We start from the raw sequence: 26,615 nt of genomic DNA, 5'->3' as shown, positions 1-26,615 counted from the left end.
AGTATTATACATAGTATTATTATGTGTGTCGATCACTGCGTTTTACCTTACAACACTAAACGTTCACATGGTTATCTCTTGAAATGCATTATCTACAACTTTGCATGTGTGGGGACCCATGAGTTTCTGCTTGCAGAAACAACTAAGGTTATAAAATACAGTAGATGGTATGGGACCCAATATAAAATAAGCTTAGGAAATATATCAAATTTTTAAAATAGGTTATAGTGTATATGCAAGGGCAATGTGTGCTAAGCCACCCTTCTAGTTGTTTCTCATAAATTGTCGCATATGGCACGCCAGAGCAAAGCTAGCAGTTTTTTTTTATTGATTATCATTCAAGCGGAAAAAGTGGCGTGGCGCAGTGTTCGAAGTGAGTACGATTCAAAGTTAGTTAAACATTTTATGTCGCTTATATCACAAAACGAATACATTGGTTAGGGCTGCAACGACAAACAAAATAGCCAAAGCTTAAGTTAAAAAGAATAAATCCGTTGTTTGTTTATTTAAACAGTTTTGAAGTGAGTAAATGCATTATTTCTAGCCCTTGTTATGTTTGCTATAGCTGTGGAGTGCAGACTGTACTGACATTTTTGTTAAGTTAGCTTCAGGACTTTGGCAGAAAATGCAGGCGTATACCGAGGCACAAAATGGGATCACAGAAGACATCGATATTTCATCGCCAGCAGAAATTTTTGCGAAGCTTGGACGTTGTGATATGGAAATATTTTCTCCAGTTGGATTGGATGGAAGCGCAAAGGTATAAATCACCCTAGTCATATGTCACAGCTGTACGTAACGTTAGTAAATGTGCTCATGTGAAATGTCATAAGGTAGTCAAGGACTGCAGTCAACGCTATAATTCCATGCCGTTTGTACGAGCGCACCACAAACGATAAGTTTTTTACGACTAGTGCGGACTTATAGACTGCGGGCAGCGGTGTTTAGTGGATGTGTGCGATGGTTCACTCTGTCACGGTATCTGATCGCTGTTACCCCTGTAGGCGGATCTGCTTCGATAGGTGAATCAACTTAAGCGCCGGCTGCGTCTCTCACACTCTCTCTCCGACATTGCTCTCCCGATGCTTCGCGCTCGGTTGAGAGCCAACCCCTTCACTTCGCCCCTAACTCGTTGATGCTACTGGGATAGAACGCGCGTAGAGCCTGGAGATTCGGCATCTCTCGACCCTAGTGTGTGACTTCTCTCTGAAAAGTGGGAATGACCGAGCATCGCGAGTACCTTCAAACACATCCACATGGGCACTGCACGGGGCAGTATGCCATCGTTTTGCCTTTTTTTTTTATGTGATTGCATGTTTTTTATTTGCCTGCAACTCATTTTGGATTTAGGCTTTTCCCGACCATCACAAAGTAGGGGGGAAACTAAAAGGAAAATCCGCTAATTCGTTAATATTAGTACGGTAATTAATAATGGACCACTTTTATAACCACAGTACTGGCAAATAAATTGTACTGTTTGATGTGTACTGAAAGCAATACCATAAACTATTTTAATCATTTTTGGATTCAGAATAAAATATGAATTATTATGGGTCCCCTTCCGTGAAGGGGACACATATTGATTTTACTCAAATTGTTTGTTTTTTTTCTTTTTTTTTCTTCCCAAAGTTTGTCCGACTCGTTTTTCCATCAAATGTTTGATGGATTTGGATGAAATTTACACAGATGGTAGATATAGTTATGTAGATGTGCAACCCACTTTGTTTTTGTTGATAACCCCAGTATTTACCCCGCTAGCCCCCTAAAATGGGTATTTTTCTTCCCAAAGTTTGTCCGACTCGTTTTTCTATCAAATGTTTGATGGATGTGGCTGAAACTTATACAGATGGTAGATAAAGTTATGTAGATGTGCATCCCACTTTGTTTGTCCAAATAACCCTAGTATTTACCCCGCTAGCCCCCTAAAATGGGTGAGTTTGTAAACAGTGTCAGAATTGGCTGAAATTTGAATAGCTTGTAGAGTATGCCAGTTGTCAATTGTTGTGTTCAACCCTGTAACCCTAACATTTGCCCCACAAGCCCCCAAAGTGTAAAACGTATGTGTATGTTACTGGGCATCACAAACGAAAGGTTTCTGTTGCTCAATAGTGTTACAAGGGCAAGCAGTTGTATGTTACTTGTTTGTGACTTTGTGGATTGCTTGGTGAACGTTTTTGTGCCATGGCAGTTAGGGGGTTGTTGCCTTATGACGACCCTATGACGTCAGAAACATTAACGGTTGTTGCTCAAAACGCCTCTAGTGGTCGACATTTACTCAACTAGCCCCCTAAAATAAATGAAAAAAAAAAAAAAACTTTTAAAAAAGGTCCTAATTATATGAAATTTTGCAGTTTATTAAACATACTAAGTCCTCAAATGTTATGTTTTGCCCTGTAGCACCACAACTTAACCAACTAGTTCCTAAAATAGGTGACCCTTTTTACAATGTTCGAATTGAATGAAAACCGGATAGCTTGTAGAATTTGCTGTTTGTTTTTGGTTATCTCTTGAAATGCATTATCTACAACTTTGCATGTGTGGGGACCCATGAGTTTCGGCTTGCAGAAACGACTAAGGTTATAAAAGACGATGGCTAATATGGGACCCAATATAAAATAAGCATAGGAAATATATCAATGTTTTAAAATAGGTTATAGTGTATATGCAAGGGCAATATGTGCTAAGCCACCCTTCTAGTTTGAGTTAAAAACTGTCATCAAAGAAATGTAGTCATTTGTAATTTATTGGAATCCCTTTTTTTCTGCAACTACTTCATCTGTTAGAAATAAATAAGAATAACGTCTACAAAAGAACTTGCCACCATTTTTCCCATTATCACGTTTCCAAAGACTTGCTGTTCAACTCACGAAACAGTAAATACATTACAACAAAATCATTGTTCTTTAAAGTGACGTCACAAAGCATACAGACGTACACGAAACAAGTTTGTCTCGTTTCTATTTGTTAATGAGTTAATCTGTTAAATGTGAGTGATTGTTTCATTTTAGAAATTAATTTGTCGTTTGTTTACAGGCATTGCGCGATGACCTGGTTTTAAACTCGATAGTTGAGCTTTCAAACCGTGTACGCGAAGTTTTAAAGTCAAACAACCAAATGGTGGTGATGACGGGATGTGGAACCTCCGGACGGATTGCTTTCATGATTTCGGTCAATATCAAACGCTTCCACGATACGTTATAGTGCCGATCTTAAAAACACGCCTGCCTTGACTACTGTTCTTTATTATGGGTCCCCTTCTAGAAGGGGACACATATTGTTTTTGTCCGTATTTTTTTTTTCTTTTTTCTGTCTAACGCTGGTTTGTTATACGTGTTTGGTCAAGAAAGAGTGCTTCAAATTTATTCAAGTTTGGACAGATGTTAGTTATTAATCCAAATTTGATCCTCCTGAAGTTTGACCCCGAATAACCCAGCGGTTCACCCACAGGCCCCCAAAACGTATTTCTTTATAAACGGCTATACTTACTGAAGTACAGCATCTCTGAGTGATATGCTTTGTTGTTTGGTGCAATATAAGGTATTTCAAAGAATTTTGTATCTTTTTTTCGATTTACCCACTTTCACACCTTAAACCCCTAATTTTTCATTTCTGTCTAACGCTGGTTTGTTAAATGCGTTTGGTCAAGAAAGAGTGCTTTAAATGTATTCAAATTTGGACAGATGTTAGTTATTAATCCAAATTTGATCCTCCTGAAGTTTGACCCCAAACGACCCAGCGGTTCACCCACAGGCCCCCAAAATGAAAAAAATTAAAAACGGCTGTACTGACCCAAGTACATAATCTGTGGGTTTCATGCTTTGTTGGTTGGTGCAATGTAAGCTATTCTAAAGAATTTTGTAACTTTTTATTGGATTCACCCATTTTACCCTTTAAACCCCAAAATAATAAGTTTTAGGCCCAAAATACAAGACCTAATGTGCGGAAATGTTAAACAATTGTTTGCAGTAGGTTAATCGTTCAGTATTTAAAATTTTGCCTTAATCGGCCAAATAGTTACTTTTATAGCCCATAATATGTGTACACTGTCAGTCAGATAGACGTATCAACTCTCAAGGGAGTAATTCGCTTGTTTACGATAAAGGCGGGTGAATGCAGCGGGAGTGCTCAGCTTGACGTCCGGACGGACGTTTTACCACACAGTCTGTGTCGGTAACTAGAAATCAGCTGTTTTTGCACAGCATGCTATATCGTTATATTACGTTATCAAGCACATTTTCAGTTTTGGAAAATTGTGTTTAAAAACTAACCTTGAACGACAATATCAAGGACAAAGATTAAATTAAAAGTCTTTTTCCCGTTCTTATTTACTGTTTTTTGTGTGTAATTATATAACAATAATGATGCAAAAAGAATACGGACAAAACTTTTAAAGTTGGGTTATTGCCAAAGTTGATTAGGTTTTTCCTTAAAAATCTTAAAATAACCAGGATGTTTGTTCACTGTGAATCCGCACAAACACGCGTGTGGGGACCCATTCGTTTTTGCTTGCAAAAACAATCATATGTGTAGATCAAATGATGTGTATAGTAAATTGGTAAATATCGTATAGAATATATAAAATGGAAGTATATCAGAAAGCCACCTTTCTAGTTCATTATTAGAAATATATGATTTTTTGGGTTCATTTACACATAATTTGTTACAGAGGACTTTTCAAAGGCATTTCGGAGTAGGTTTTGAAAAAATTGCGTACGCCATAGCTGGTGGTGATATGTGAGTATCAAACAGTCATTATAGACAGTCCAACTATTTTTTTGAATTACTTGTTGTACGTTTCGATTTTGCCAGTGCGCTCTTCACATCTCAAGAAGCTCCAGAAGATGATAACCGAGCTGGGGTGCGTGATCTTCTCAAGGTAAAAATGATGTGTTTCTGCCATTTATACTATGTACGTAACATCAGGGTTGTTTTAAGGTTTGGTTTGGGTGACCGCTAAGTAGTTTTAAGAGACCGCAAGTGTTTCATTTAAATACCAAAAAATAGCCATATTTGCTTAAACGAATTATTTATTAGGCTACTGGCAAATTTTGGGAAACCGTTAAAAAAACACTGCGTGACATATAGCCTACCGCATGTGGTTTTCGTTTGAAGTATTGTTTAAATAGCGTTATATAATTTGGTTAAAAACATAGGTTTGCAATGACAAACAACACATTGTTCTTATTGGGATAACCTGTGGTCTGTCTGCCCCGTATGTCGCTGGACAATTGGATCATGCAATGGACAACTTGGAAAGATTTACACCAGTTCTCATCGGATTTAATCCAGTTGGTTTAGCCAGGTGCGTTTTTACGTTTTTGTTTGAAATTATAGAATGTCCATGGGAGTGTTGTTTGCATGGAAAAGTATCGCAAACTATGGTATCTGTGTCATTTTTTGACAGAAACGTTCCAATACAGGGATGGAATAAAACCTTTTTGGACGGTAAATCAACGTGGCATTGGTATTTGGGGTTGTTTACTTACTTCAAGTTATATTTTAAGTTGCTACAAAACTGGAATCATTGACAAATCAAAGAAAGACAATACTGATTAACCCTGTTTTAGCTGTAAGTAAATCTATGTACCACTTGATAGCCTTAATATTGCTTGTTAATTACGAATCTTCTTTCTATGTCTGTTTACAAGGGCGAAGCCATCACCGGTTCATCTAGAATGAAAGGAGGATCTGCAACGAAACTAATTCTTGAAGTAGTTTTTACAATGGCTACTAACGACCAGAAGTGGACAACGGAATCCTGCAAAGACATAATTAATTGCTATTTTTCAGCGTGCAGGTTTTTGTTTGGTTTCCCAATTATTGCATGCGAACTGTTTTAACGACCTGAATTCTAAGTTTGGTCGTTTAGCCGCACAAGCTGGTGATAGTGTGAGTGTATGTTTGTGTATATGTGTCACGCACGTAGCTCATTAGGCTAGCAAAAATACAATGATTTAAATCGTGATTGGTTTTTTAGACAGCTGTATGGATCAAATTCCGTGCCTATAAACACTATGATATCAGCTGCAGGCGAATCTTTGAAGCATGAAGGTCATATTTACCAAGTGGGATCAGGTGGCATAGCGGTGCTTGGGATTATTGATGCCACAGAATGCCCTCCAACATACGGTGCAAGTACGTACACCTGTTTTCTTGGGTTGGTTTGTTGTCGATAAACAAAATAAAAACCTTAAAAATATTTGTATGTTATGCATTATTTTAAGCGCTTGAAGATATAAGAGGTTTTATACTGGATGGATACGATGAATATGGAAACGTAGAAGGAGATATCAGTCACATGGTAAAAAAATATTCTATGTCGAAAACTACTCTTTTATTTGGTTATTACTTTTTGCCTCTCAGGGTGAAGCATTTCAAATTAACAGTTATCGTCTCGCCGAAATTCTGCAACAAAACGGCTCAGTGGTCAATAACACAATTCTTATCATAGCAACAGCACAAGATCCAATCCTGCTGGAGTTGGCAGAAGGAAAAGGTATTGTGTTTTATTCTGGGGAATTTCCTAAAAGAAATGTCCCTGTTAAATAATATGAGGTTTCTAACACGCATATTTTTTGTAGAATTGGGAAGGCAGTTGTCAACTCCTGGTCCACCAAACATTGATAAGATTTTCGTGGTACTCATTCTCGAAGACAAACAATCTCCTCCAGCATTGGTAATTTTGTACATTGGAAAGACAATAAATAATTTTAAAAATAAAAACGTTTTTGTTTAAAGCCAGCATATTTAAAAAACGTTTTCACTATTTATCTGCAAACGACTGAGCTGTTGCCGAAAACTGTTGGTCCTCTGCTAACTCCAGAAACAAAACAGCTTCATTTACGATGTGTCAAAGAAATTTGTGCAAAATGGATATTTAATGCGGTTTCTACTGGGGCTCATATACTCAAGGGCAAGGTAGTATTGTGATGTTTTGTGTTCCAGATACCCGTACAAAACCGGTTTACCATTTTACAGGTTTTAAAAAATTTGATGGTTGATTTGAAAGTCAGCAACCAGAAATTGTTTTATCGATCTGTGGGAATAATCATGGTACGTTAAAGACATTGTATATCCTAAACAAATTCAAGGTCATTTTTTGTCTGATTTTTATCACTATTTATCATTTACCATCTCACTACTTATTCAGTCTGATTGCAATGATTCGTTATGACTTTTATTTTTTATTCAAATGTGAAATTCAAACATCAGTGCTAGTTTTTGCATTTGTTTGAAGAAATTTTGCAACAGACTTTCACCAGATGAGGCAAGACAATATCTACTGCGATCTATTTACAGAAAGGATGAATTGGAAGCTAAAATATTAAACGACCAAATTTCGGCACATATTTTGGTAGCGACACCGCTGGACAGGGTATAAAATATTTGTGCTAAAGCAGGGGTTCTTAAACTGGGGCACGCGCCCCCCTAGGGGGGCGTGAAGGGTTCGCAAGGGGGGCGCAGCACATTATGGCAGCACAGTTTTCACTTGCAAACAATTGTAAATGAATGCATTGGAATTATGTTGGCGCTAATTCGAACTTATTGTTTGGATGTCCATGCAGTTGTTCTAGTGCCGTCTTCTCAAACTTAGCCCATGAGGCGATTTTTATATTGGCGCCAAGATATGGTCGTTTTAAAAACCCGCCAAGATATGGTCGTTTAAAAAGGCGTGAGATTAAATAAATAGTGTCAAGTGGAGCACGACCGAAAAAGTTTAAGAACCCCTGTGCTAAAGGCTCAGAAAAAAATAATTATAATCTTCTTCATTTTCGTAGGTGGTACCAACTGCTATTGTCATGGCTATCAAAGATTGCCCATACGTTGATGCTACAACGGCACTTGATAATTTTCCTGTAATTCGTGATGCATTGTCCAGCTTGTTACAGGAATCGAAGTAAATGTGTATTGCGTTTCGAAAACGTCCAAAATTGTTTGTTTGTTAATAATGATAGCAGTGCCAAATCAAAATTGTAAATCTTATGTTACAAAGTTGCTCACTGTCTAAAATTGCATTACATCTGCATTCTGTACCTTCGACAGGCATAATGAACATTTGTTTTAAGTTGCTGTTTTAAGTTAATTTGCTGTATCAATTGAAAATAAATTCTCAACACAACAACGATGATTTAAATTTTGAAACATGGCTCTTCAACCTTTTTTTTTACTTGGTGCACCCTGCATAAAACCAATGCAGTGATTTCATCCGATCTTGTTAATAATGGAAACAATTAAATGACTTTTTAGTCGGTTTACAGGTGGGTAATAAAAACTTGCAACGCAAATGCTATGTGATCTATTTCGTGGCCGGTAAGATGGTGCCCCGGTAGAGTGCTTGAGTATGGACAATAAAGTCCCTCTTTATAAATGGTTTAAAAATGCATTTACTAGTACTAATTTTAAAACCCACTGATCTTTTTTTTCTGCAAACGTAGTTTCGCATTCAAATTTAGTGTCGTTTGCCTTTTTACAACTTTTTTGCACTAAATTGACGTCTTTCAGATACAAGTAGTTTTCATACGTTAACGAAACTTAAGCTTTATTTCACTTGCGAAATCAGTTGACTTTTGTTTCGCCCACGTATGAAAATCAATTGTATCTTTGTGACGTAATAAATTGTGGTCATGTAGCCTTTTACATGCACATATTTACCACGCATTAATTTAATAAAGTGGATTACTATTCCCGTAAACTGCTTGACTGATAAACGTAATGTATTTTGCGTTATTTGATGCAACAAAGTTGTGTCGTTCTGTTGATGAAAACTTAGACCTGGGTCATTGAGTTGTGGGTGTTTGTAATAGTTCATATGTGCAGATTAGTTTGACGTTAGACTTAAACGTTGAAAACAGATTACGCCAACAACTATGGGGACAAATAGAACGTTTCAGTCTGTCCTTCTTGCAAGGAGGTCCGCCCTTTTTAGCGTTCGAATCGAAAAAGTCCAATCGCACCAATGTTTTACATGAAACGCAATTTCTGTATTTCCGAAAATTTCAATGGCAGCCACTCAACAAATGCACTTCTAAATAATGTGATGTTCAAATCAACCGTAACCTGTTTTGTATTTTCTGCATCGGTACTGCGGCATAATGTCTGTTTATACTTCAATACAAACGGCAACACATCTTTGAGTGCAGTCAAAATAACTTCCCGTTAACACTTGAGAACTGGCTTAACTCTCAAGAGCAGGCCGTTCATTCGCATCAGACCTTTGGGCCTAAACTTTACAGACTTTATCCTAATGTGGTTTTAACCAGCGGGTGTTTGACTTCGGGCAGATACACTCTGTTCATACATTCGTTTATCCAGAAAATACTGGCGTTGAGACCAAGAGCAAGGAAATATGATTGCATTGTGGAGCTTGCAGTTACTTAAAAGTAATTTTGTCTGTGGGAACTGAGAAAAACGGTGTTGGAATGAGTGTTTGGAAAAACGAACCATGCATGTTTGTTGCTTGGGTATATACGGCAAAAATAGGTCGGAAAAAGTTTTTTTAAGCTTTTTTGAAAGAGCTTTCAGGTCAGATATAGGGTTTATTTTTATTGTTACACAAAGATTGCATGAATAAATAGTTTGATTTTCTTTTTATCATCGCGTTAATGATACCGTACGTGAAGAAGTCTTAGATTCTAAAACTACCAACATAACCGAAATAATTATTTGCAGGACTTATAATTACTTTACTACGACCATTAATCTATTGTGTTTGTCATGGGAATTCAACAAAAATGTATCGCAAACGCGTGACCTTGTAGTTGTGGTTTCCTCATGAAGATTTCCGTTCCCTTTTGTGAATGTAGTGACGTGATGTTGGCGCAAAATCTCGATCAAAAAATTGGTTACGGCAGATAGCAGTGTTGAATCCCAGACAGGACAGTTATATAATTGTGTTTGTACGGGCTCGTGATCAAAGGCTAAGCACCCATTGAGTTCCGGTCATGAATGACTATTGACTATAGTAAATAATGGCGACCGAAATTACCCAAACAGATTTTTGAGCACCATTCCGATACATTGCGGACATTCTTTTTTGTCCTCTCATTTTTCTCTGTCGTGGTAAGTGGATGGTAATCGCTTGCAAGTGAAAAATCGTTTGCATAATCAATCATTGATAGTCGTTGTTGTGCACCATTGCTGTGGGAAATTCATGCCCCATTACACCTGTTTACAGTCAACGCTCTGTTGGTGGTTAAACGCCATCACTTGTTAAATCAAAAGGTGCGCAAAATGGTACAAGTAAAGCTCATACTCTGCATGCGTTAAGAGTCGCTATCTTTCTTCTTGCACAAATGATCGCTCCAACGAGTTGCGAAATCTGGATTTTTAATTTGATAAGATACCACGGCACGGGAACTTGCTGTTACTCGTTTGTTTTTCGACATTTTGTCTGGAACTGGATGGTTGAAAATTTGTGAGCATTTGGGCAGCAATCATAAACAACATATACTGTTAAGAGTAAGTTTACCGTCGGAAATGACATTTACAAGATCCGGCGACGGGTGGATAAATAGCGCTAATAAGACACATTTTAGTACTTATTAAAGTTCTCTGTATATCGGGTCAGGATATATATTAGAGTTCTGAGTCAGCTAGTTACTGTCAGTTGATACCAGTTCCTAGACCATCTCTATTTAGGAAAAATGATAATCAACCGCTTTGTTAAAAAATAAATAAATCTGCAAATGCATAGAATGTCACAAATACTGGAAATTGTAATCATTTAAACGCGTTTTGTGAGTCGCAAAAGTCCGTCTGTCCGTATAAGCCAGCGATCAGACAACACTGATGGTTTAGAAAGCAGATTCATGTTCTGTTCAGGACAGACCCTCCTCATTGCCCCTGTGATAAGCCACATCGGTGGTGTCAAGAACATTCCAACGTGTCGCGCGTATCGATGCGCCTGTAGCCAACAGTGCTGAGAATTTCTTAGCGCAGAGTTACAAGGTTGATGCCCTTTGGATGTTAATTCCACGCCTATTTAACCGACCACAGCTGTTTGGTGGAGCGTTTAAACTTTTGGCCAAACGATGATTTTCTCCAATGCTTTTTGAAAGACCGCTTTTTACCGATGAACGCATTTAGGCCACGAACGGCAAATGTTTAGTTTAAGGATTATAGTTTAGTACAGCTGGTAAAATGTACCTATAATAGAACGTGAATGCTACATGCAGTACACAACAGCGGTATTAGAAAAACCGCCAAGAAATGAACAAAGCAAGAAGCATTTGTTAAATGAAAGTAGTTGGCAGTATTATAATAATATTTTGGTCCGTGCAGATTGAATTGTACAAAATATATATTTTTTATCTTTGTTGTAAAATTTTACTCGCGCACGACTTCCGCGAAACTGATATGATTTTATCACCTTTCTTTGAAGTTGCGGTCTGCCAAACCTCCTTAAAATTGAAAAAGGCCAATCTTCGAAATGGTGTAATCACTGTAGGGCGAAACAATTAAATGCGGGTTGTATTTTTTTTAAATGTACAAAGTTTTTTGTTGTTAACTTTCGATTTCACGGATGAACCATTAACCGAGTGAGCTTTTTTGTAAAGTTGCAATTTGTTGCCGGCAACAGAACGAACTTGCGGAGAACATGCTTTGTGGTTGCCATGCATAAACTTTACCTAACCATTTGAGTGTTCGTAAGTGTAAACCATATTTATGGACAGTTTATTGCAACTTGATTACTTGACATTTGATGTCTGCCAAGCAGCAAAAAGCCCATGCTTAATTAACAGCTTGATTTTTAAAGTGTTTAAAACTAGATCAAGATATATATAATATTGATTGTAATGTGAAAGTAAACAGTAATGGATTTATGTTTAATTATTTGTGCACTGCTGGTCTACGTTTGCTGTGAGGTACAAGCAGAACCAGCACCTCTACATTTGGATGAACGACAAAAGGATTATCGAAGTATAGCAGCAGATGGATTATTAGGTTTAAACCCACTTTCGATACCACAAGCTGAAGATCAGTGGAGTTCAATTAGAGATATTCCAGGTGTGCATTTTTTCGTGACATGCCTATGTAGGTTTTGTTTTCTACAACTGGTTTGAATTCCTTTATCTGTAAATGGATTGCTGACTAAAAGTGATAGGATAGATTGTTATCCGGACAATAAGCCTGTAAATTTTGTGTTGTAGTCTTGAAATATTTAATGAGTAGTCAAAGTTAATAAACCGCAATATATATTTCTAAATAAAGGCGACTATAAATTGCAACAAACGACTTCCATAGACAGTATAAGTAAACCCTTAGAAATTCTTATGGCACAAGAAAACGTGAGATAAAAACACGTTCGAATTTCAGGAACTGAATACAAACGTTGCTTTTCTCTGATACGCGGCTTATGAAACATCCTTCGCGAACAAAAGTCGTAGTCGTCTGGTTCGAAATCCCGAAATTATATCCTAGAAAGGCGTTCTGCTATTTAATTGCTCCTCCGAAAAATTCCTCGCATACGACTATACGAATGAAACTATGTTACGAGCCTCAGAGGCAAAAGTTTTGTCGGTTAAATAACAAACTTTTATAAGTGCTGTTTTGCAGCGAATATTTTTGAAACAAAACTTTGGTTCGGTTTTGAACAAAGGCGATTTGAATGGGTGCGTAATCAGATCATTTATATATCAAATCGTTTCATAATGTCATTTGGTTTGCAGTTTTTCAATAATTTTTTGTGGGCGGTGTTTGAAAAATTTGTCATGTGAGTTCATCTAAAAGAATTAAATTCTTTTTTAAGACAGAAAGTTACGCATGACATCCCGCTACTGTGTTATGGCCCGTCCATCAACGATCAGTAGCTTTGTATCAAAATGCTAACCGCAATTTTGCAGGCATTCCGGCGCCTGTCTTGTTTTACACTGTTCAGTATCCGCGAAATCAGACGGTTATCCTCAAGTGGTCAGCGCCCACTACCGGTTATCAGATTGATGGATTTCACCTGACAGTGTGCGCCTCGGAGGCGAATTCAAAAGAACGGTAAAGGTTTTACTTTTTGGAGTTTGCGCTTTTTTTTTCAACACAAATTTGAAACGTTAATCCATAAATTATTCTGAGCCGAGTCTGTTCGTTTTTTTGTTGGTAGATAAAATGTATTGCTTGTAAAAATAAAAATATGTGAAGCCATAACCTGCAAATCACCGTTACGTATCACAAATTGCACTTGGTCAAAAGCCAAATGGTCAAAGATGCTTGTTGCAGAAAACATTAAAACTGACTGGGATCAAGAGCGTCCCGATTTGGAATTCCATAAAATAAATTCGGAGATTGCACTACAACTGTATAACTTTCAGAGCATTAACGTTAAAAGCATTTTAGGACTTTCGACGTTCCGGAATCCATCAATCATCTCGTTCTTACTAATCTCAAGCCAGGCATAAAATACACTGCCACAGTAGAAAGCAGAGTAGGGCGGTTCAAAAGCCAAATGATCTCCAGATGGTTTGTTCCAGGTACTTTTTTATCACTAGCTTTCCTAAGAAACACTATAGACCAGTCGTTCTTAACCGATTTGGTGTGGTTTCCCACTAAAGTCAATCACCAACTTTGAATTTCCCCCTCTGTTCTTTTTATAATGATGTTTTGTGCCCTACGTCAAAAAAAATTATTCTTTAAATGAATTTTTGGTCTGGAACCCCAAAGGTATATACTGCAATCTTATTCAGTTTAAATAGTGCTTCTGTGAGAGATAAAAGTTTTTGGAATATTGAAGAGTTTCCTCTGTTTGCAATAGTCATTTATTGCATCACAATCAACAAAAGGAAAGGCCTTTATTCGCGCACAATAGCAAAGTCATTGATACTTTTAGACATGTCTGTGATGTAACAAACGGCCTTGCATTTTTATGCATCTTGTAAAACTAGAAAATTAATCTAACATGTTGTTGCGGAAAAATTTTAGGAAAGTAACTTTCAACGATTAATTCAAAGCCGGGTTCGACCCTCGGGGCCCCGAGTTTGGTTACCTGACTTACATAATTTCCCTCTGAAAACATTAAATTAGTGGGAAATTTCCCACCGGTTAAGAACCACTGCTATAGACACAGACATCAAAACGTAATTAAGCTTTCAACCAAAACTACAAGAGAATTGCAAAGAGATTGTATATACTTAATATTTTGATGCTAATAACAGCGATTGTTTAGGCATCTGCAATAAAATGATCTTTTGGTTAAAGTCTGGTTAAAAGTTGCCATTTTTCAAACATTGCTTATTCTTTATTGCATATACATTGCCACATACAATGCGTTCGCTCAAAGCTGTTGGTGCTTGCAACAACAAAGGTTTATGAAAAGGCAAATACCTTCACGTCAACCTTAATGCACTCCGAATAGCAAATTTGCATTGTATTTGACCGCTAATTGCGCCTTATCAAAACCATGCCGCAACCACAACTTTTAATTTTCAAAATTGGGCGTAAAGCCACATTTGCAAGGTAATTTACAACAATTTTAGGTCGTTGTATTAGAATAAAGAAGCGCGCTTTTTTACGACCAGTCATCCGACTGTGAGGCAAAGCGGGCAAAGATATCCACGTTGATAAGGCAGTGACTGGGATAGCCTGACCAACACTGTACACAAAGATCAGCGCTAATTTGTTTTACGGGCTTGTCTGGAATAAGCTACAGTGGCTGATTGTGGCAAAGATTGTAGCAATTCATCATCAGACTTTTGTTTTTTAGTGTGACAACCGCACTAGCAAGCTTTTTTAGTTTAACTTTTCCTTCAGGGTGATGTATACTCACAGACCAAACTGAAATAGTTTGTGGATGCCAGCGGATAGATTACGAGATTCGGGCAGATTTGCTGATAAGCATAAATTGCTCCAGTGAACTACGTTGTTACTCATCCGAGTTAATCGAGTAAATAATTTGAATGAAAAACAGTGACAGTAGTAATCACGTGCAACATGACGTGATTGCTGCAGTGTGATAGGCAAACGTGGCGCTCCCAGGTTGTTAAGTGCGTCCGCCTGTGCACTTGTCGTTTATCTCTGCGCGGCAGTTTTGATCGTAAAAACTTGGCCCGCCGTCGAAAGAGCCAAGTTCAGGAAACTCGATTTGTGGAATGCCCAGAATGCAAAGCCGAACGTGCGGCAATTATCCGCACCGTAACAGCGTCCAATTCTTTCTTTACAACCGAAGTACAAATGTAAAATGTTAAGGTGACTAGCAAAGGTTCCGTCACGCTTAACTTCTTTAGGACAACCCGTTGTCGTTGCCACACTATTGCCGTTTTGGTCAGCACTGTTTTGGTAATAACTCAGTTATTGTCAAATGGCCAAATGTACTCGCCGCAAGTGTCAATGAAAACAACAAGGGTTTTATTGTTAAATATTTTAGAGAAAAATGGAGTTTGGGCCTGGCATTCTCACAGGTAGTGTCTGTCGTCAGATCAATCCACGTGCAGTCAAGGGAAATTTTTACCCTTTCGCCCTAATATGAAATAAAGTTTACAGTAAACAGCGGTCCTTTGCGCGAGGTATGGTACAACTACAACCGCCGGGTGTGAACCCGTTGACTAACAGGATTAGCACATTAGGCAAACCACGCTTGACCGGGATGGCGCACGAAATTTAGCTTAGACGTTTAAAACGCTTGTTTTGTGTTGCGACCTTTACGAAACCATTCTCCTAAACAGAAAATACAGAACATGCTGCAACGCGTCAGGTTCAAGTTTTTGTGCTTCAGTCACAGTCAGGTAATTTTTCTGTCAAGGTCAAGCACCAAACATAGCGAGCGCTGTAAAGAGATTATCAAAGTTTACTCAAACAGGCTTGACTTTTTGTCCGGTAACCTCAGGGCTAAAACTTCTATTGTCATTTCCTCGTGTAAACCTAATTCCTCTGTAATCAGAATTGTGCTTACCTAACATTTGCTGCAAAGAGCACAGGTATGTAGAAAAAGGTTCTGCATTTCCCTTAATTGTTAACTCAGTGAGCCAGCTGCAAGCAGGTAAAAGGTGGGATGCGTCCTCCTTGCAGTTGCCTGTTGAATCCTATTTTATTTTTGTTCGGAATGTTGTGCTCAATCGGCCTCACAAATTCGACTCGATTTGGGGCTGCCTGGCGAGACTTGGAAGACACGTTCATGGCCAGACCACCAGTAATTGCGCCAGGTAATATCCGGAATTGTCTGTGTACACGGTCTTTGCACAGACCCGTCTTTGGGATGTGCCAATTGAAATTGAAGTTTATCGAAACTACATTTAAATATTTGAGCATGATGGTGGGAACTGTTAGGTTTTTGTCCTTAATTTTTAACTTATCATCGGGTGACAGAATTCATTGTTTAATTTGAGGTTTTACTTCATTGGTGATTAAATTTGCCGTCGACAACACATACATGCTCCACGTTTAGCGTTTTGATTCTATACGTCAACGAAACATGCGACTCGTCCATCTAGTTTTTTTATGTCTGTGGGCTATAGAGGTGTGCTGTTGCTCGGTTACTGATTATTACGCAACTCAAACCGGGAATACAGCCAAACGATTCATCGTATATGAAAATATATATATTTTGTACACTTTTACTCATTGGTTTAATTTGTCTTATCTACTGTTTTTTTACATAGCTAAAGTTAATCTTGCTACATCTGCACAATCCCTATTTGTGTTGTGCTTCGATAGCATAATTAACGGGAACTGTTTTTGCAAAGTAAAAAAAATTGAACGTTTGTTTTTCATTCTCAGAATCAATTTTGGCTAACGTGACATCACAGGCTCCATCGTCATACGTTCCAGGTGAGTGTTTTTGAACCTTAACATGTTGCAAGGCCAAAAGAATATTGCTTTCCTGCGTACAGTCCAGAAGTGAAAACCTTAGGCCACGCAAGTTCGCTGGCTGTTTGTTGATTGCAACCTCGCGCCGCCAGCCACATAATCTCGCAGAGTATAGGCCGCGTGCTTATAGTGAGTGGTTTGCGGTTCGGGCAGTTTGCAACATAAAGACCGCTCTTGCTATACATTATATCTGTATGGCAAAAGGGCTTTTCACTTTGGTACCCAAACTATTTTGACAGACTCAATGTCGATTTTACTTCAATTTGCAGGCGACGTGTTTAATAATAATCGGCATATATACCCTTGTATCATCAGATGCCACTGCTGTGTGCATGATTGCATTATTTTGCAAATCTAGCGAGTTGGTATAAAATAATCCTGGCGTGTTAATTTACTGTTTGTTCCTTTTGTTTGTTAAATACTTTTTGTTGGCTTCAATGGCTTGTCTAAAAATAAAATTTTACTAAATTTTTTTATCTTTACCATATGAGTGATTTCAAATTGCCGAAACTTTCCGACGGTCAATCCAGATTTATTTCACAGAGTTGATTAGCAGCCCAATCGATGTTGTATACATCATTGACGGGTCCTCTGCGGTTTCTGTTCAGGACTTCGAGCGTATAAAGTGCCTTCTGCGCCGTCTGACCGACAAATTCGACGTCCGCTACAGAAAAGTAAGCTCCATTTCGCGGAGAGTTGAAATTTGTTCGGTAAAATGCGCACTTTCATCTGCGACCTGTGGTGACTTCGGTTTGGCATCCGCAAACAACAGAAACGGGAAACACGCTGTGTGAAGATTTCTTTTCAACTTTTTTGTTGATACACGCTCTTGAAAACTATTCCACTGACTGAGTCAAACGTCTGCACCTTTTTTCTAGTAAATTGTTTTGTTGCAGATTTGTAATTTGGGGTTTGTAACGAGGCTAATAAGAACTTGAGTTCAAACTTTTCACATGTGCATGAACAGGTTTTTTTTTAAGGTTTGGTTTGGGTGACCGGTAAGTAGTTTTAAGAGACCGCAAGTGTTTCATTTAAATACCAAAAAATAGCCATATTTGCTTAAACGGGAATTTTGGAAAACCGCTGGAGAAACAAAACACCTTAAAAAAACACTGTGCATGAAGATATGACGTGCATTGATTTGTTGCATACAATCTTGACTTACGTCGAACTTCGATGTAGGTTTGCGTCTGATAAATTGATACTATCATAATCTATGCTTCCGGGCCCAGAAAAAATACTTAGATTCGGTTTCTGGCCTAAAAATTGAGCCCGTTTATACATTTACGTTGTTAAAACAATGTTTTTGCGTATTTGGAACAAATGCTCGAAAAAAGTTAAGCTCCTGATATGAATTTTGCAGGTGCGTGTGGCCCTTGTCCATTCTAGTTTCAACAGAAAACTTGAGTTTAATCTACGGCGTCATCTTACCAAACCAGATGTTATACAAGGTTTGTTATATTTCTGATAGTTTCTGAAGTCATGTAAGCTGTGTAAGCAAAACACGCCATTTGATTGTTCACGAAACATTTTCGATGACTTTGAATTTCTGTTCATAGAAGGCCGAGTTGGTGCTAACATTAACAAATATGTTTATTTGATAAAAGCGTTGATTTTACTGAATTTAATTTGTTGCTTCACGACATACTTATTTTTGACCTTTTTTTCTTAAAACTTCTGCATCTTTAAGCAATTGACTCCAGCACACCACGTGGTGGGTCATCGTACGTGGGTAGATCGTTGCGTTATGTACGCAAGCGGTTGCTTGTCACCGAAGACGGGGCAAGACGAAATGTTCCTCGTGTGGTCATCCTCGTCACCGCAAGATCACGTGATCAAGTAGCAGAAGAAGCACAAAAGCTACAACGAAGTGCAAATACAGTCGTGTTGGTGGTGGGAATACACGACGCCCGACAGGTTTTTACATGAGTCATGTACTTAACTTTTTGAGGAGCCATTTTACTTAAAACTACAAACACGTTATTTGTTGCAATATTCGGCTTTTGCTGAACTTTGTGTATCAACAGTCGACTGCGTGCATTTCAGCCACAGAATTGAAAAGAGACAATTTGTGGCATTATTTTGTAGTTAATTACTGCTCACAATTGTGGTTGTTTTTTAAAAAAAAAATACTGTTTTCTGTACATTATATGTTAGAATACTCTCTTTGAACAAAAATGGATTCGACCCAACCCTTTTTGTAAAGATATAAACCTCTATACGTCTGTTCAATCTATTGTTTTCAAAGGCGGATTTACATGCAATTGCCGGCGATGCTTCCGGAATTTTCTTTCCGAGGAACCTGGATGAACTTTGTGGGTATTGGACTCGACTACATAAGACCATATTGGAAAAACTTAGTGGTGCGTATGCTTCAGATATATCTTAGCGAACACATTTTAACATAGTCGAAAAATACCCTATGGTAAAAAGGGCATTATCGTGACCCTCCTCAGCCAGGCGGAAGCGGTCAAGCGTTTGACCAACGTCATATGACGCGCCTAGCAAGAATGGTGAACCTTTTGTTTAGATGTTTTGAGGCAAAACATCAGGTGCTCGGATACTTGACCTTTGGCGTCTGCGAGGGGTCTCCGCTAAGTGCTGCGGTGATGCGATGTTGTCTTTGCGCATTTGGACACCGTGCGTCTCTGCCATGAACCGTTCGGTTTAATGCGGATATTTTTGCCAAGTGCGGAGTTGTGTTACTGCGTTTACCGACACTTTAACACTTTAAATGGCGTATCCAAGTTTATTTAACCCTATTAGCTTCCACCCATCTTGACGTCATATTTTGTTCTTTATTTACTCGATTTGCCAGTTAATGTGGATCTGAATGAGGAGTTTTTTTGAATGTTTAATTTTTAGTAGATTCCTGAGAGTTCATTTTTACATTTGGAATGTACTGTTCTTTGTAATTTCATATAAAAATGATTTTAAATCGGCCACAAGGTAGTTGGGAATTTGAGTCCAATGCCTTTACTTAATGGTTCTACCAATCCATACTTAAATAAACAAAAGTGCCCAAAATGTTATTTACAATCCGCATATCACTTTTCGGTTTGTTTCACTTTTCGGTCTGCGAAAAACGTGGCTCTTCGGTGGAGATGGGTATATAGCTTATAACTAATATGTAAGGGAAAAGGTATTGTTCTCATCAATACTATCTAATTCACTTCTGTTCCATTTTAGCGATGTATGAACTTCCACTATCAGCTCCAAGTGGTTTGTCCATTGGTGTTATCGCACAGAACGCAATGGTGCTTCGGTGGAGACGGTCTGACCAACTTGTGCGGTCCTATCTCGTACAATACAAGCTACTGCGCGAAGCAGATACAGAATGGAGAGAAGTGCCAGCCGAAGTCGGTAAAATGACGGGTTACTGTAATAAGTTTTGCTGCCAAAAATAAAATGATGACGAGTTACGACAATAATTAAATTTCAACAAATCAGAAGATTGTTAAATATTGTTTTAGGAATTGAAGAAGTGATGTTGCAAGATCTTCGTATGTCCGAATACGTCATGCGTATATTTGCGGTTGGGGGGACACAACGTTCACTCCCAGCTAATGTGACGTATGACATGGCTTGTTCCGGAATCAAATTGGACATGTTGGTGCTTGGTGACGAATCCTGGTGTGTGACATTTTTGCGCCCACTGTTAAAGTTGACATACAGTCATTGTTCTGTCAGAAGCTTACATGGTTAAAACAATTGACCAATAGTTCAGATGAACTTACGAATAACGAAAATTACACAGCTGTTAGATGCCTTTTTATAGGCGGACCATATTTTAAAAGGCCTGCAACTGTATGTTCATTTTTCTTCTTGTATGGATGCCAATTAATGTATGTAAAAGTTAACGAGTTAATTTCTGGTAGACATACGCAAATTGAATGTTACAACAATCGGTAATGCGCCACACCGCGCATCGTGCTCACGCGCTTTCTAAACAAAATACATCTATTTTTGCATCACAGGAGCGTGAGAGCGGAAAACTTTGAGAAATTTCGGCGCTTTCTTTATTCTTTTAGCAACGGTTTTCTAATTGGTACCACTACAACGCGAATGGGAATTATTCTGTATGCAAGCAAACCAAGATACCTTGCTCCGTTGTCAACTTACAGTCATAGAAACGGGCTGAACCACCGTATTGGAAATCTGAAGTGAGTAAAATACAACACGAACAAGAAAAAACACAAGAATTATGCGGTTTTAAGTTTTCGTAAAACACGATCAACCTTTTTTTTGCAGTTTTTTAGTCGTTTTTAATCGCCATTGTACGTATTCGCCTTTTTTGTGATTTTTAACCGCATTATATTTAACAGGTATGGACTTGCGGTTTAAGCTTGCTACGTCGTATTCTTTAGTATCTTGTATATTTTTTTATTGCAGTTATGTCGGAGGAAGAACAAACACTGGTGCAGCTTTAGATTACGTTCTTGGTTACGGTTTTGAATACACAAGGTTGGATGCATTTAAGTTGGTTCTCGTTGTGACGGACGGAAAATCAGACGATGACATTAATCGCCAAGCAGCAGTGAGCAGATTACCTTGTTAGTTTTACGTTTTCCAGGAATGTTGGGCTCCATGTGCGTATTAATTGACGGGAAAAATTTAACTTCTTGCAAGTTTGCGTATTACAAAAACAAGCAAAAAACCTGCACGTGACAAACATTTTTATGTTAATACGAACTGACCACATTTTTGTTTCACTTTTGCATAGGGAATCAAGGGAAACGGAGCAATTATGATGTCGGTTGGTGTCGGGCCTCAAGTCAACGAAGCGGAACTTTTTACAATGGCTTCCGATCCGTCGACCAATCACTCGTTTCGTGTTGCGTCATACGACGAGCTAATTGATCTTCAACCAACACTTATTCGATCGATGTGCAGAAAAATTCTTTCTGAATACGGAACAAGTATGGCACTCTGCTTAGCTCTAAATTATAAAGGCGCGACGGGAATTTCATTAACTGCAAATAATAGATAACAGACAAACTTTCCTTAACGTTAGTCAACATTTGCAGTTGACCCTCCGTTAAATCCCCCCAGCAACGTCAGAGTGACGCACGCTGGAGACGTTACAATGACCCTGGAATGGGAAGAGCGAGAACCAGAATCGGTAACAGGATATCAAATAACGTACAACAACGAAAACAAAACTGTGCAAATCTCTATGGCTAGGAATGACAGGTAGCGACATTGTTTTTAGAGTCATAATTTGTAAATTTTTTCCAGAACTTTCGTGGTCCTGTATTACGTCAACAATAGGCCTACCATACGTCCTCTTTTTGGAGGACATGTCCTCCTTTTTAACGAAAAGTAAATTGTCCTCCGAGGACGATAAAAAATGCCTCAATGTCCTCCTTTTTAAATTTTCTGTATTTACTAAATACTCAAATAACAATTGCGTCTTTAAAACCGGCCAAGGAGCGCAAGTTGTGGTCATTGTTAATTGAAATTCACAATTTATAGTAAGTTAAACTTCATCCAAATTGGGCCATAATAATTGACTGTTTGAAATTCGTCAAATATCTTGTGTCTTTTTTTTCTTGGACACAAAAGTAAGTGTTAATATTCTTTCTCGGGAATGTGTCCTCCTTTTTGGTGATGAAAATATGGTAGGCCTAGTCAACAATTTATCAGAAACCATGTTGTGACCAAGTTTGCATAATCTGTTTGCAGGTATCTGGACGTAACCAACTTAAATCCAGGCACCTCATACAATATATCAATCTATTCCACCGGCTACAGAAAAAACAGTCCACCTGTGACCGTACTTTCGGAAACAAGTAAAGAAAAACTGTTTGTATGCTCGTATAAGCGGTTTAACCGGGACTAACTTGTTGTCTGTTTCCAGTAATATCAACATGAATAATAAATGTGTATGTCTTTTCTTAGCCCTTCCTGGTCCCAGCAACGTAAGAGTTCGTGAGGTAAAAAGTGCTTCCGCTGTGGTCACGTGGGTTTCAGCATCGACTGGTGCATCCGGTTATCAGATTATAGTTTCCCTGCATTCATCCGAACAACCAATTTCTTCCACAAGTGTCGGTTGGTTTGCCAAATTGGAAAGGACAAACATAATTTTCTAATATTTTTTTCTTGTACCCAGCGGGCAACGCCACATCCCTGAACGTCAGTCATCTTCTACCAGGCAATTTCTACATTGTCGATGTATTTGCGGTTTACGAAAATGAGAAAAAAAGCGAACCAGCGAGGGCGACATTTAATACAAGTATTAAAAGAGATTATAAATATGTTGCTTTTGCTCGTATCACGCAAGACGCATGGTTTTAACAAGCCTCAATGTAATTTCTTGATTTAAATTGTGTTTTATTTTCTTACAAATATTGTTTTGTGCATTTTTAATTTGTGGTTGGAAAAATCGATTTATTTTTTAGCGTTACCTAACATTCCATCGCTTTATCCAAGTGGTATAAGTTTTTAAGCAGCGTGTTGGGCTTGTGGTCCCTCACAGCAATACAGTGGTTACGAATCTTTTCTTGTAGCAAATGACCTTAATTCATCAAATCTGCAACCCCTACGTACAGTGTTTTTTTAAGGTGTTTTGGGGGACCGTTCGGAAATTTCTCCAGCGGTTTCCCAAAATTTGGACTTATGGCTATTTTTTGGTATTTAAATGAAACACTTGCGGTCTCTTAAAACTACTTAGCAGTCACCCAAACCAAACCTTAAAAAAAACCTGCCTACGTATAAAATTTATAAAGTTTATAAAGTAAGTATAACTTCCTTCAAATCAAAATGAGTATGACATAAAAGAGAAAAGTGTATGATTTTCAAAGCTATTTGGGAAATAAAAATACACTCACGGCCAGTGTGAGTAAATATACTGACACGAGGCAACGCTTTGCAGAGCTTCTTCCACCTGACCGAATTTCAGTGTTTGACGTTGGCGAAACCTCATTGGCTGTTGAGTGGTCACGTGTCAAGGTCCGTCATTCTGAAGAGTATTATTACGATTACGCTGACGAGGACAGTGGAGACATGTATCTCACATACCTTGTCGAAATCGAAGATGAGCAACGTAACAATTACGTCACTCGATCGTTTAAGCCCTACGACGGCGTGACGAGGGATGACATAGTGGTCAATAACGTCATTACTCCGGACACTGTTTCAGCTGAATTCAGGCAGCTTGCGCCAGGACGGACGTATTTTATAAAATTAAGGGTAAGTCAAATCAAAATTCTGGGTGTCACCTAATCTCAGCCTTTGACGATCACATCAGTTTAATTTATACAAAAAAAATTCGCCTTTCGATTAAAGTAGTTTTTAATTTGTTATCTTAAGACCGTTTCAAGATGAACAGTAAAAAAAGGCTTCTTGTCGGCAGCTTTTTTTAATGTGCCGTAACAATTCCATAAGCTCCTGTGGTTTGTGATACAAATTTAGACACAGCTCGGCAGTCTTATAAGCGATCCAGTTGAAACACGTGTGACAACACCTCGTACTCTTCTTCACTTGGATTTGGTGTTGATGATTGAAACATCACCGGAATTAACTGAAACCGAACTGACATTTGTGCGATCATTCCTTTCGACTGTTGTTGATGGTTTTGACGTTGGCCCAAACAGAATGAGGTTTGTTTCAAAATATTAAACAAATTATAATAAATTTGTACCCATGTACACTATATTTTTCGTGAAAGCTAAAATAATTTCTACCGCAGACAATTAAATTAATTTAACATGTTAATAATGATAATTTGACGCCTTAAAATATTTCTTCACAAAAAGTAAGAAAAAATTAACAAGATTTCCAAAATTAACATAGTGAAAAAAGGATTTCGTTTTACAATGTGCTTTCCACATATTAACAGAATTGGTGCGATGGTTCTTTCAAACCCACCAACAAGTTTATTCAACTTAAGCCATAGTGGAAATGCAGCTACTCTTACCAAAAGACTAAAGTTTATCAAGAAGCGGTTTGGAGCCGGAAGATTGACAGAACAAGTATTTTTCAAGTCCCTTCAAGTAACTTGAAGCATTGTTTTCTTTTGATACTTGTTAATTAGCTGCAGAGTGACCTATTAGTATCGAATAGTGATTTTCGTTTGTCCTTTCCTATAATCTAAGTTGTGTCTTGTCAACAGCATGCCTTTGGCTGGGGAAGATCCGGGGTTCCAAGAGTAATGCTTCTGATCAATACAAACCAACATCACACCAACGTCCTGCCGTCTAGGACAACTATGCAAGAAATAGGAGTTATTCCAATCGTCGTGCAGATGACTTCACCATACCAGCCTATAAGATCAAGGTAGGCCTCAAAAATACTCAGGCGAAAGTTTAATTAAATTTTTTGAAGCTAATTGCTTTTGTTGATTTCAACTAAATTTTTTTGGTAGTGAAGTAGAGCGACTTTACATGGTGGAAAGTTTTGACACATTATACCAAGTCGTTCCCCTACTGATACAAAATTTACGGGAAATCACTGCAGCTCCGCCCGAACGTATTCGAAACGAGAGAAACTTGCTGCCCACCAACTTTCAACTGTACAACATAACTGAAAAGTATGTATCTCATAGGCATTGGGAAATGTGGCATGGTGTAGTAATGTTTGCTTTTTTCTGTAGCAAATGGTTGAATGTGTCAAGCAAGAAAAAAGGGCCGCCTGCTGCGTGTAGCCATGTTATAATTATTCGCTGGTTAGTTTGAGTTTACATCCGTACGTTTCAGTTACACATTTTTCACAGTGCAGCAGTGTTCGGTTGGACTACTCCAAATAATACACCTCGATTGTACAGAATACGATTTACACAAAACGGCATGGACGTCATTACCACAGAACTTGACCAATCGTAAGTTGACAACTAATGACGACTTTATTTAAGCTCTAAAAAAACTGTGATCCAGGTCAACTGGGGTCATGGTCACCGGACTAGAACCAAACGCGGAGTATCACGTAATGCTAGAGGCATTGGGAGACAATGCAAACGCTTTTAATGAGCTCGTATTCCAAACCAGTGAAGGCGAACAGACGATTTTCAACGTTCAAGTTCAGGGTTTTCAAAACATGAAATCGTTTCAAAGAGAATTAGTAGCTAAAGGTTTGCTGCTTCCTCGAATCTCCGTGTCAAAGGTTTTCACCTCCACAATAACAACAACCGAGTTACCTAAATTTACACCTGAAGACAGAAAAAATGACAGCTCTCTTCCAGACGACGGGTTTGATCTAGAAGGCGTTGACACATTAAATGGCAAACAATCAGTTACGCCTAAAAAACAGTTCCCAGCAGAGCAGTCGGATGTAGAAGATTTGCACAGTGAGAACTCATTGCATTTGAGATCGACGCCTTTGAGCCCAACCGTTGAATATTCGTTGCCTTCATTAACTGCAAACAATGACATTGACGATGTTGAACAAAGAGGTTCATCCGATTTAGATGTTGTTATTGCTCCACGTTTAAAACAAGGTGAGTACCTACTCGGGTTTGGCTGAGATCTATGCATATTGGGTAGCCTTGTTTATTCTTATATTTACTAGAAGGCGAAGACGTAACTCACACTCTTGCGTCTCGCCCTGAAGAGATTTTACACGCTTCTTCACCAGAAGTGGTCGTTAGCAAAACCAAACCAATCACTGGAGAAATAAGAGTAGATCAGGATTCTGAAAGATCAGTGACCCTTTCGTGGGATGACATAAAGTCACTGGGGAACAAAGTGAGGTACACTAAAAATTATTTTAATAAGATTATGAACTTTCCCTGATCAATTTGGATTTTAGCACAAACACCCCTAGTTTTACCGTAAGGTTCTCTTATAAATATAGTAAAGAATGCTGATGTGGTAGTTACGCTGAAAATGGCG

The 26,615-nt window shown here is 38.3% G+C and overlaps 2 protein-coding genes across 2 annotated transcripts in view; both read left to right on the top strand.

Moving 5' to 3' along the window:
- The first annotated feature begins 521 nt into the window (after positions 1–521).
- On the top strand, positions 522–8,473 carry LOC145230383 (glucokinase regulatory protein-like). Its single transcript, XM_080095804.1, has 16 exons — positions 522–760; positions 3,034–3,168; positions 4,667–4,734; positions 4,810–4,876; positions 5,154–5,302; positions 5,405–5,445; positions 5,505–5,569; positions 5,649–5,797; positions 5,978–6,135; positions 6,225–6,301; positions 6,364–6,496; positions 6,582–6,676; positions 6,739–6,918; positions 6,979–7,053; positions 7,238–7,375; positions 7,779–8,473. Exons 1-16 carry the CDS (start codon positions 626–628, stop codon positions 7,899–7,901), a joined length of 1,788 nt encoding a protein of 595 aa, XP_079951930.1. The 5' UTR covers positions 522–625; the 3' UTR covers positions 7,902–8,473.
- A 3,289-nt stretch (positions 8,474–11,762) lies between these two features.
- The window catches only part of LOC145227619 (uncharacterized), a 32,941-nt gene continuing 18,088 nt past the window's right edge, over positions 11,763–26,615 (top strand). Inside the window, exons 1-25 of the mRNA XM_080092492.1 lie at positions 11,763–12,006; positions 12,843–12,987; positions 13,327–13,460; positions 16,699–16,749; positions 17,332–17,462; positions 18,152–18,239; positions 18,479–18,705; positions 19,037–19,151; positions 19,978–20,151; positions 20,262–20,421; positions 20,766–20,951; positions 21,181–21,325; positions 21,512–21,707; positions 21,816–21,981; positions 22,474–22,580; positions 22,690–22,839; positions 22,901–23,023; positions 23,663–23,979; positions 24,202–24,389; positions 24,629–24,782; positions 24,902–25,065; positions 25,154–25,318; positions 25,502–25,606; positions 25,662–26,221; positions 26,293–26,473. Coding sequence (XP_079948618.1) covers positions 11,814–12,006; positions 12,843–12,987; positions 13,327–13,460; positions 16,699–16,749; positions 17,332–17,462; positions 18,152–18,239; positions 18,479–18,705; positions 19,037–19,151; positions 19,978–20,151; positions 20,262–20,421; positions 20,766–20,951; positions 21,181–21,325; positions 21,512–21,707; positions 21,816–21,981; positions 22,474–22,580; positions 22,690–22,839; positions 22,901–23,023; positions 23,663–23,979; positions 24,202–24,389; positions 24,629–24,782; positions 24,902–25,065; positions 25,154–25,318; positions 25,502–25,606; positions 25,662–26,221; positions 26,293–26,473 — 4,325 coding nt within the window. The 5' untranslated portion in view covers positions 11,763–11,813. The remainder of the gene's footprint in view (positions 12,007–12,842; positions 12,988–13,326; positions 13,461–16,698; positions 16,750–17,331; positions 17,463–18,151; positions 18,240–18,478; positions 18,706–19,036; positions 19,152–19,977; positions 20,152–20,261; positions 20,422–20,765; positions 20,952–21,180; positions 21,326–21,511; positions 21,708–21,815; positions 21,982–22,473; positions 22,581–22,689; positions 22,840–22,900; positions 23,024–23,662; positions 23,980–24,201; positions 24,390–24,628; positions 24,783–24,901; positions 25,066–25,153; positions 25,319–25,501; positions 25,607–25,661; positions 26,222–26,292; positions 26,474–26,615) is intronic.

Source organism: Phallusia mammillata, chromosome 5 (genome assembly GCF_965637545.1).
Source record: "Phallusia mammillata chromosome 5, kaPhaMamm4.hap1.1, whole genome shotgun sequence".
NCBI classification, from domain to species: domain Eukaryota; kingdom Metazoa; phylum Chordata; class Ascidiacea; order Phlebobranchia; family Ascidiidae; genus Phallusia; species Phallusia mammillata.
The sequence above is the reverse complement of the archived record's forward strand: the minus strand, read 5'-3'. Positions and strand labels throughout refer to the sequence as shown.

Coding starts and splice junctions, on each gene's coding strand:
- LOC145230383 (XM_080095804.1), top strand. CDS start 626: ATGCAGGCGTATACCGAGGCACAAAATGGGATCACAGAAGACATCGAT. Junction 6,136..6,224: donor CCCTCCAACATACGGTGCAA/GTACGTACACCT, acceptor CATTATTTTAAG/CGCTTGAAGATATAAGAGGT. Junction 6,497..6,581: donor GGAGTTGGCAGAAGGAAAAG/GTATTGTGTTTT, acceptor TATTTTTTGTAG/AATTGGGAAGGCAGTTGTCA.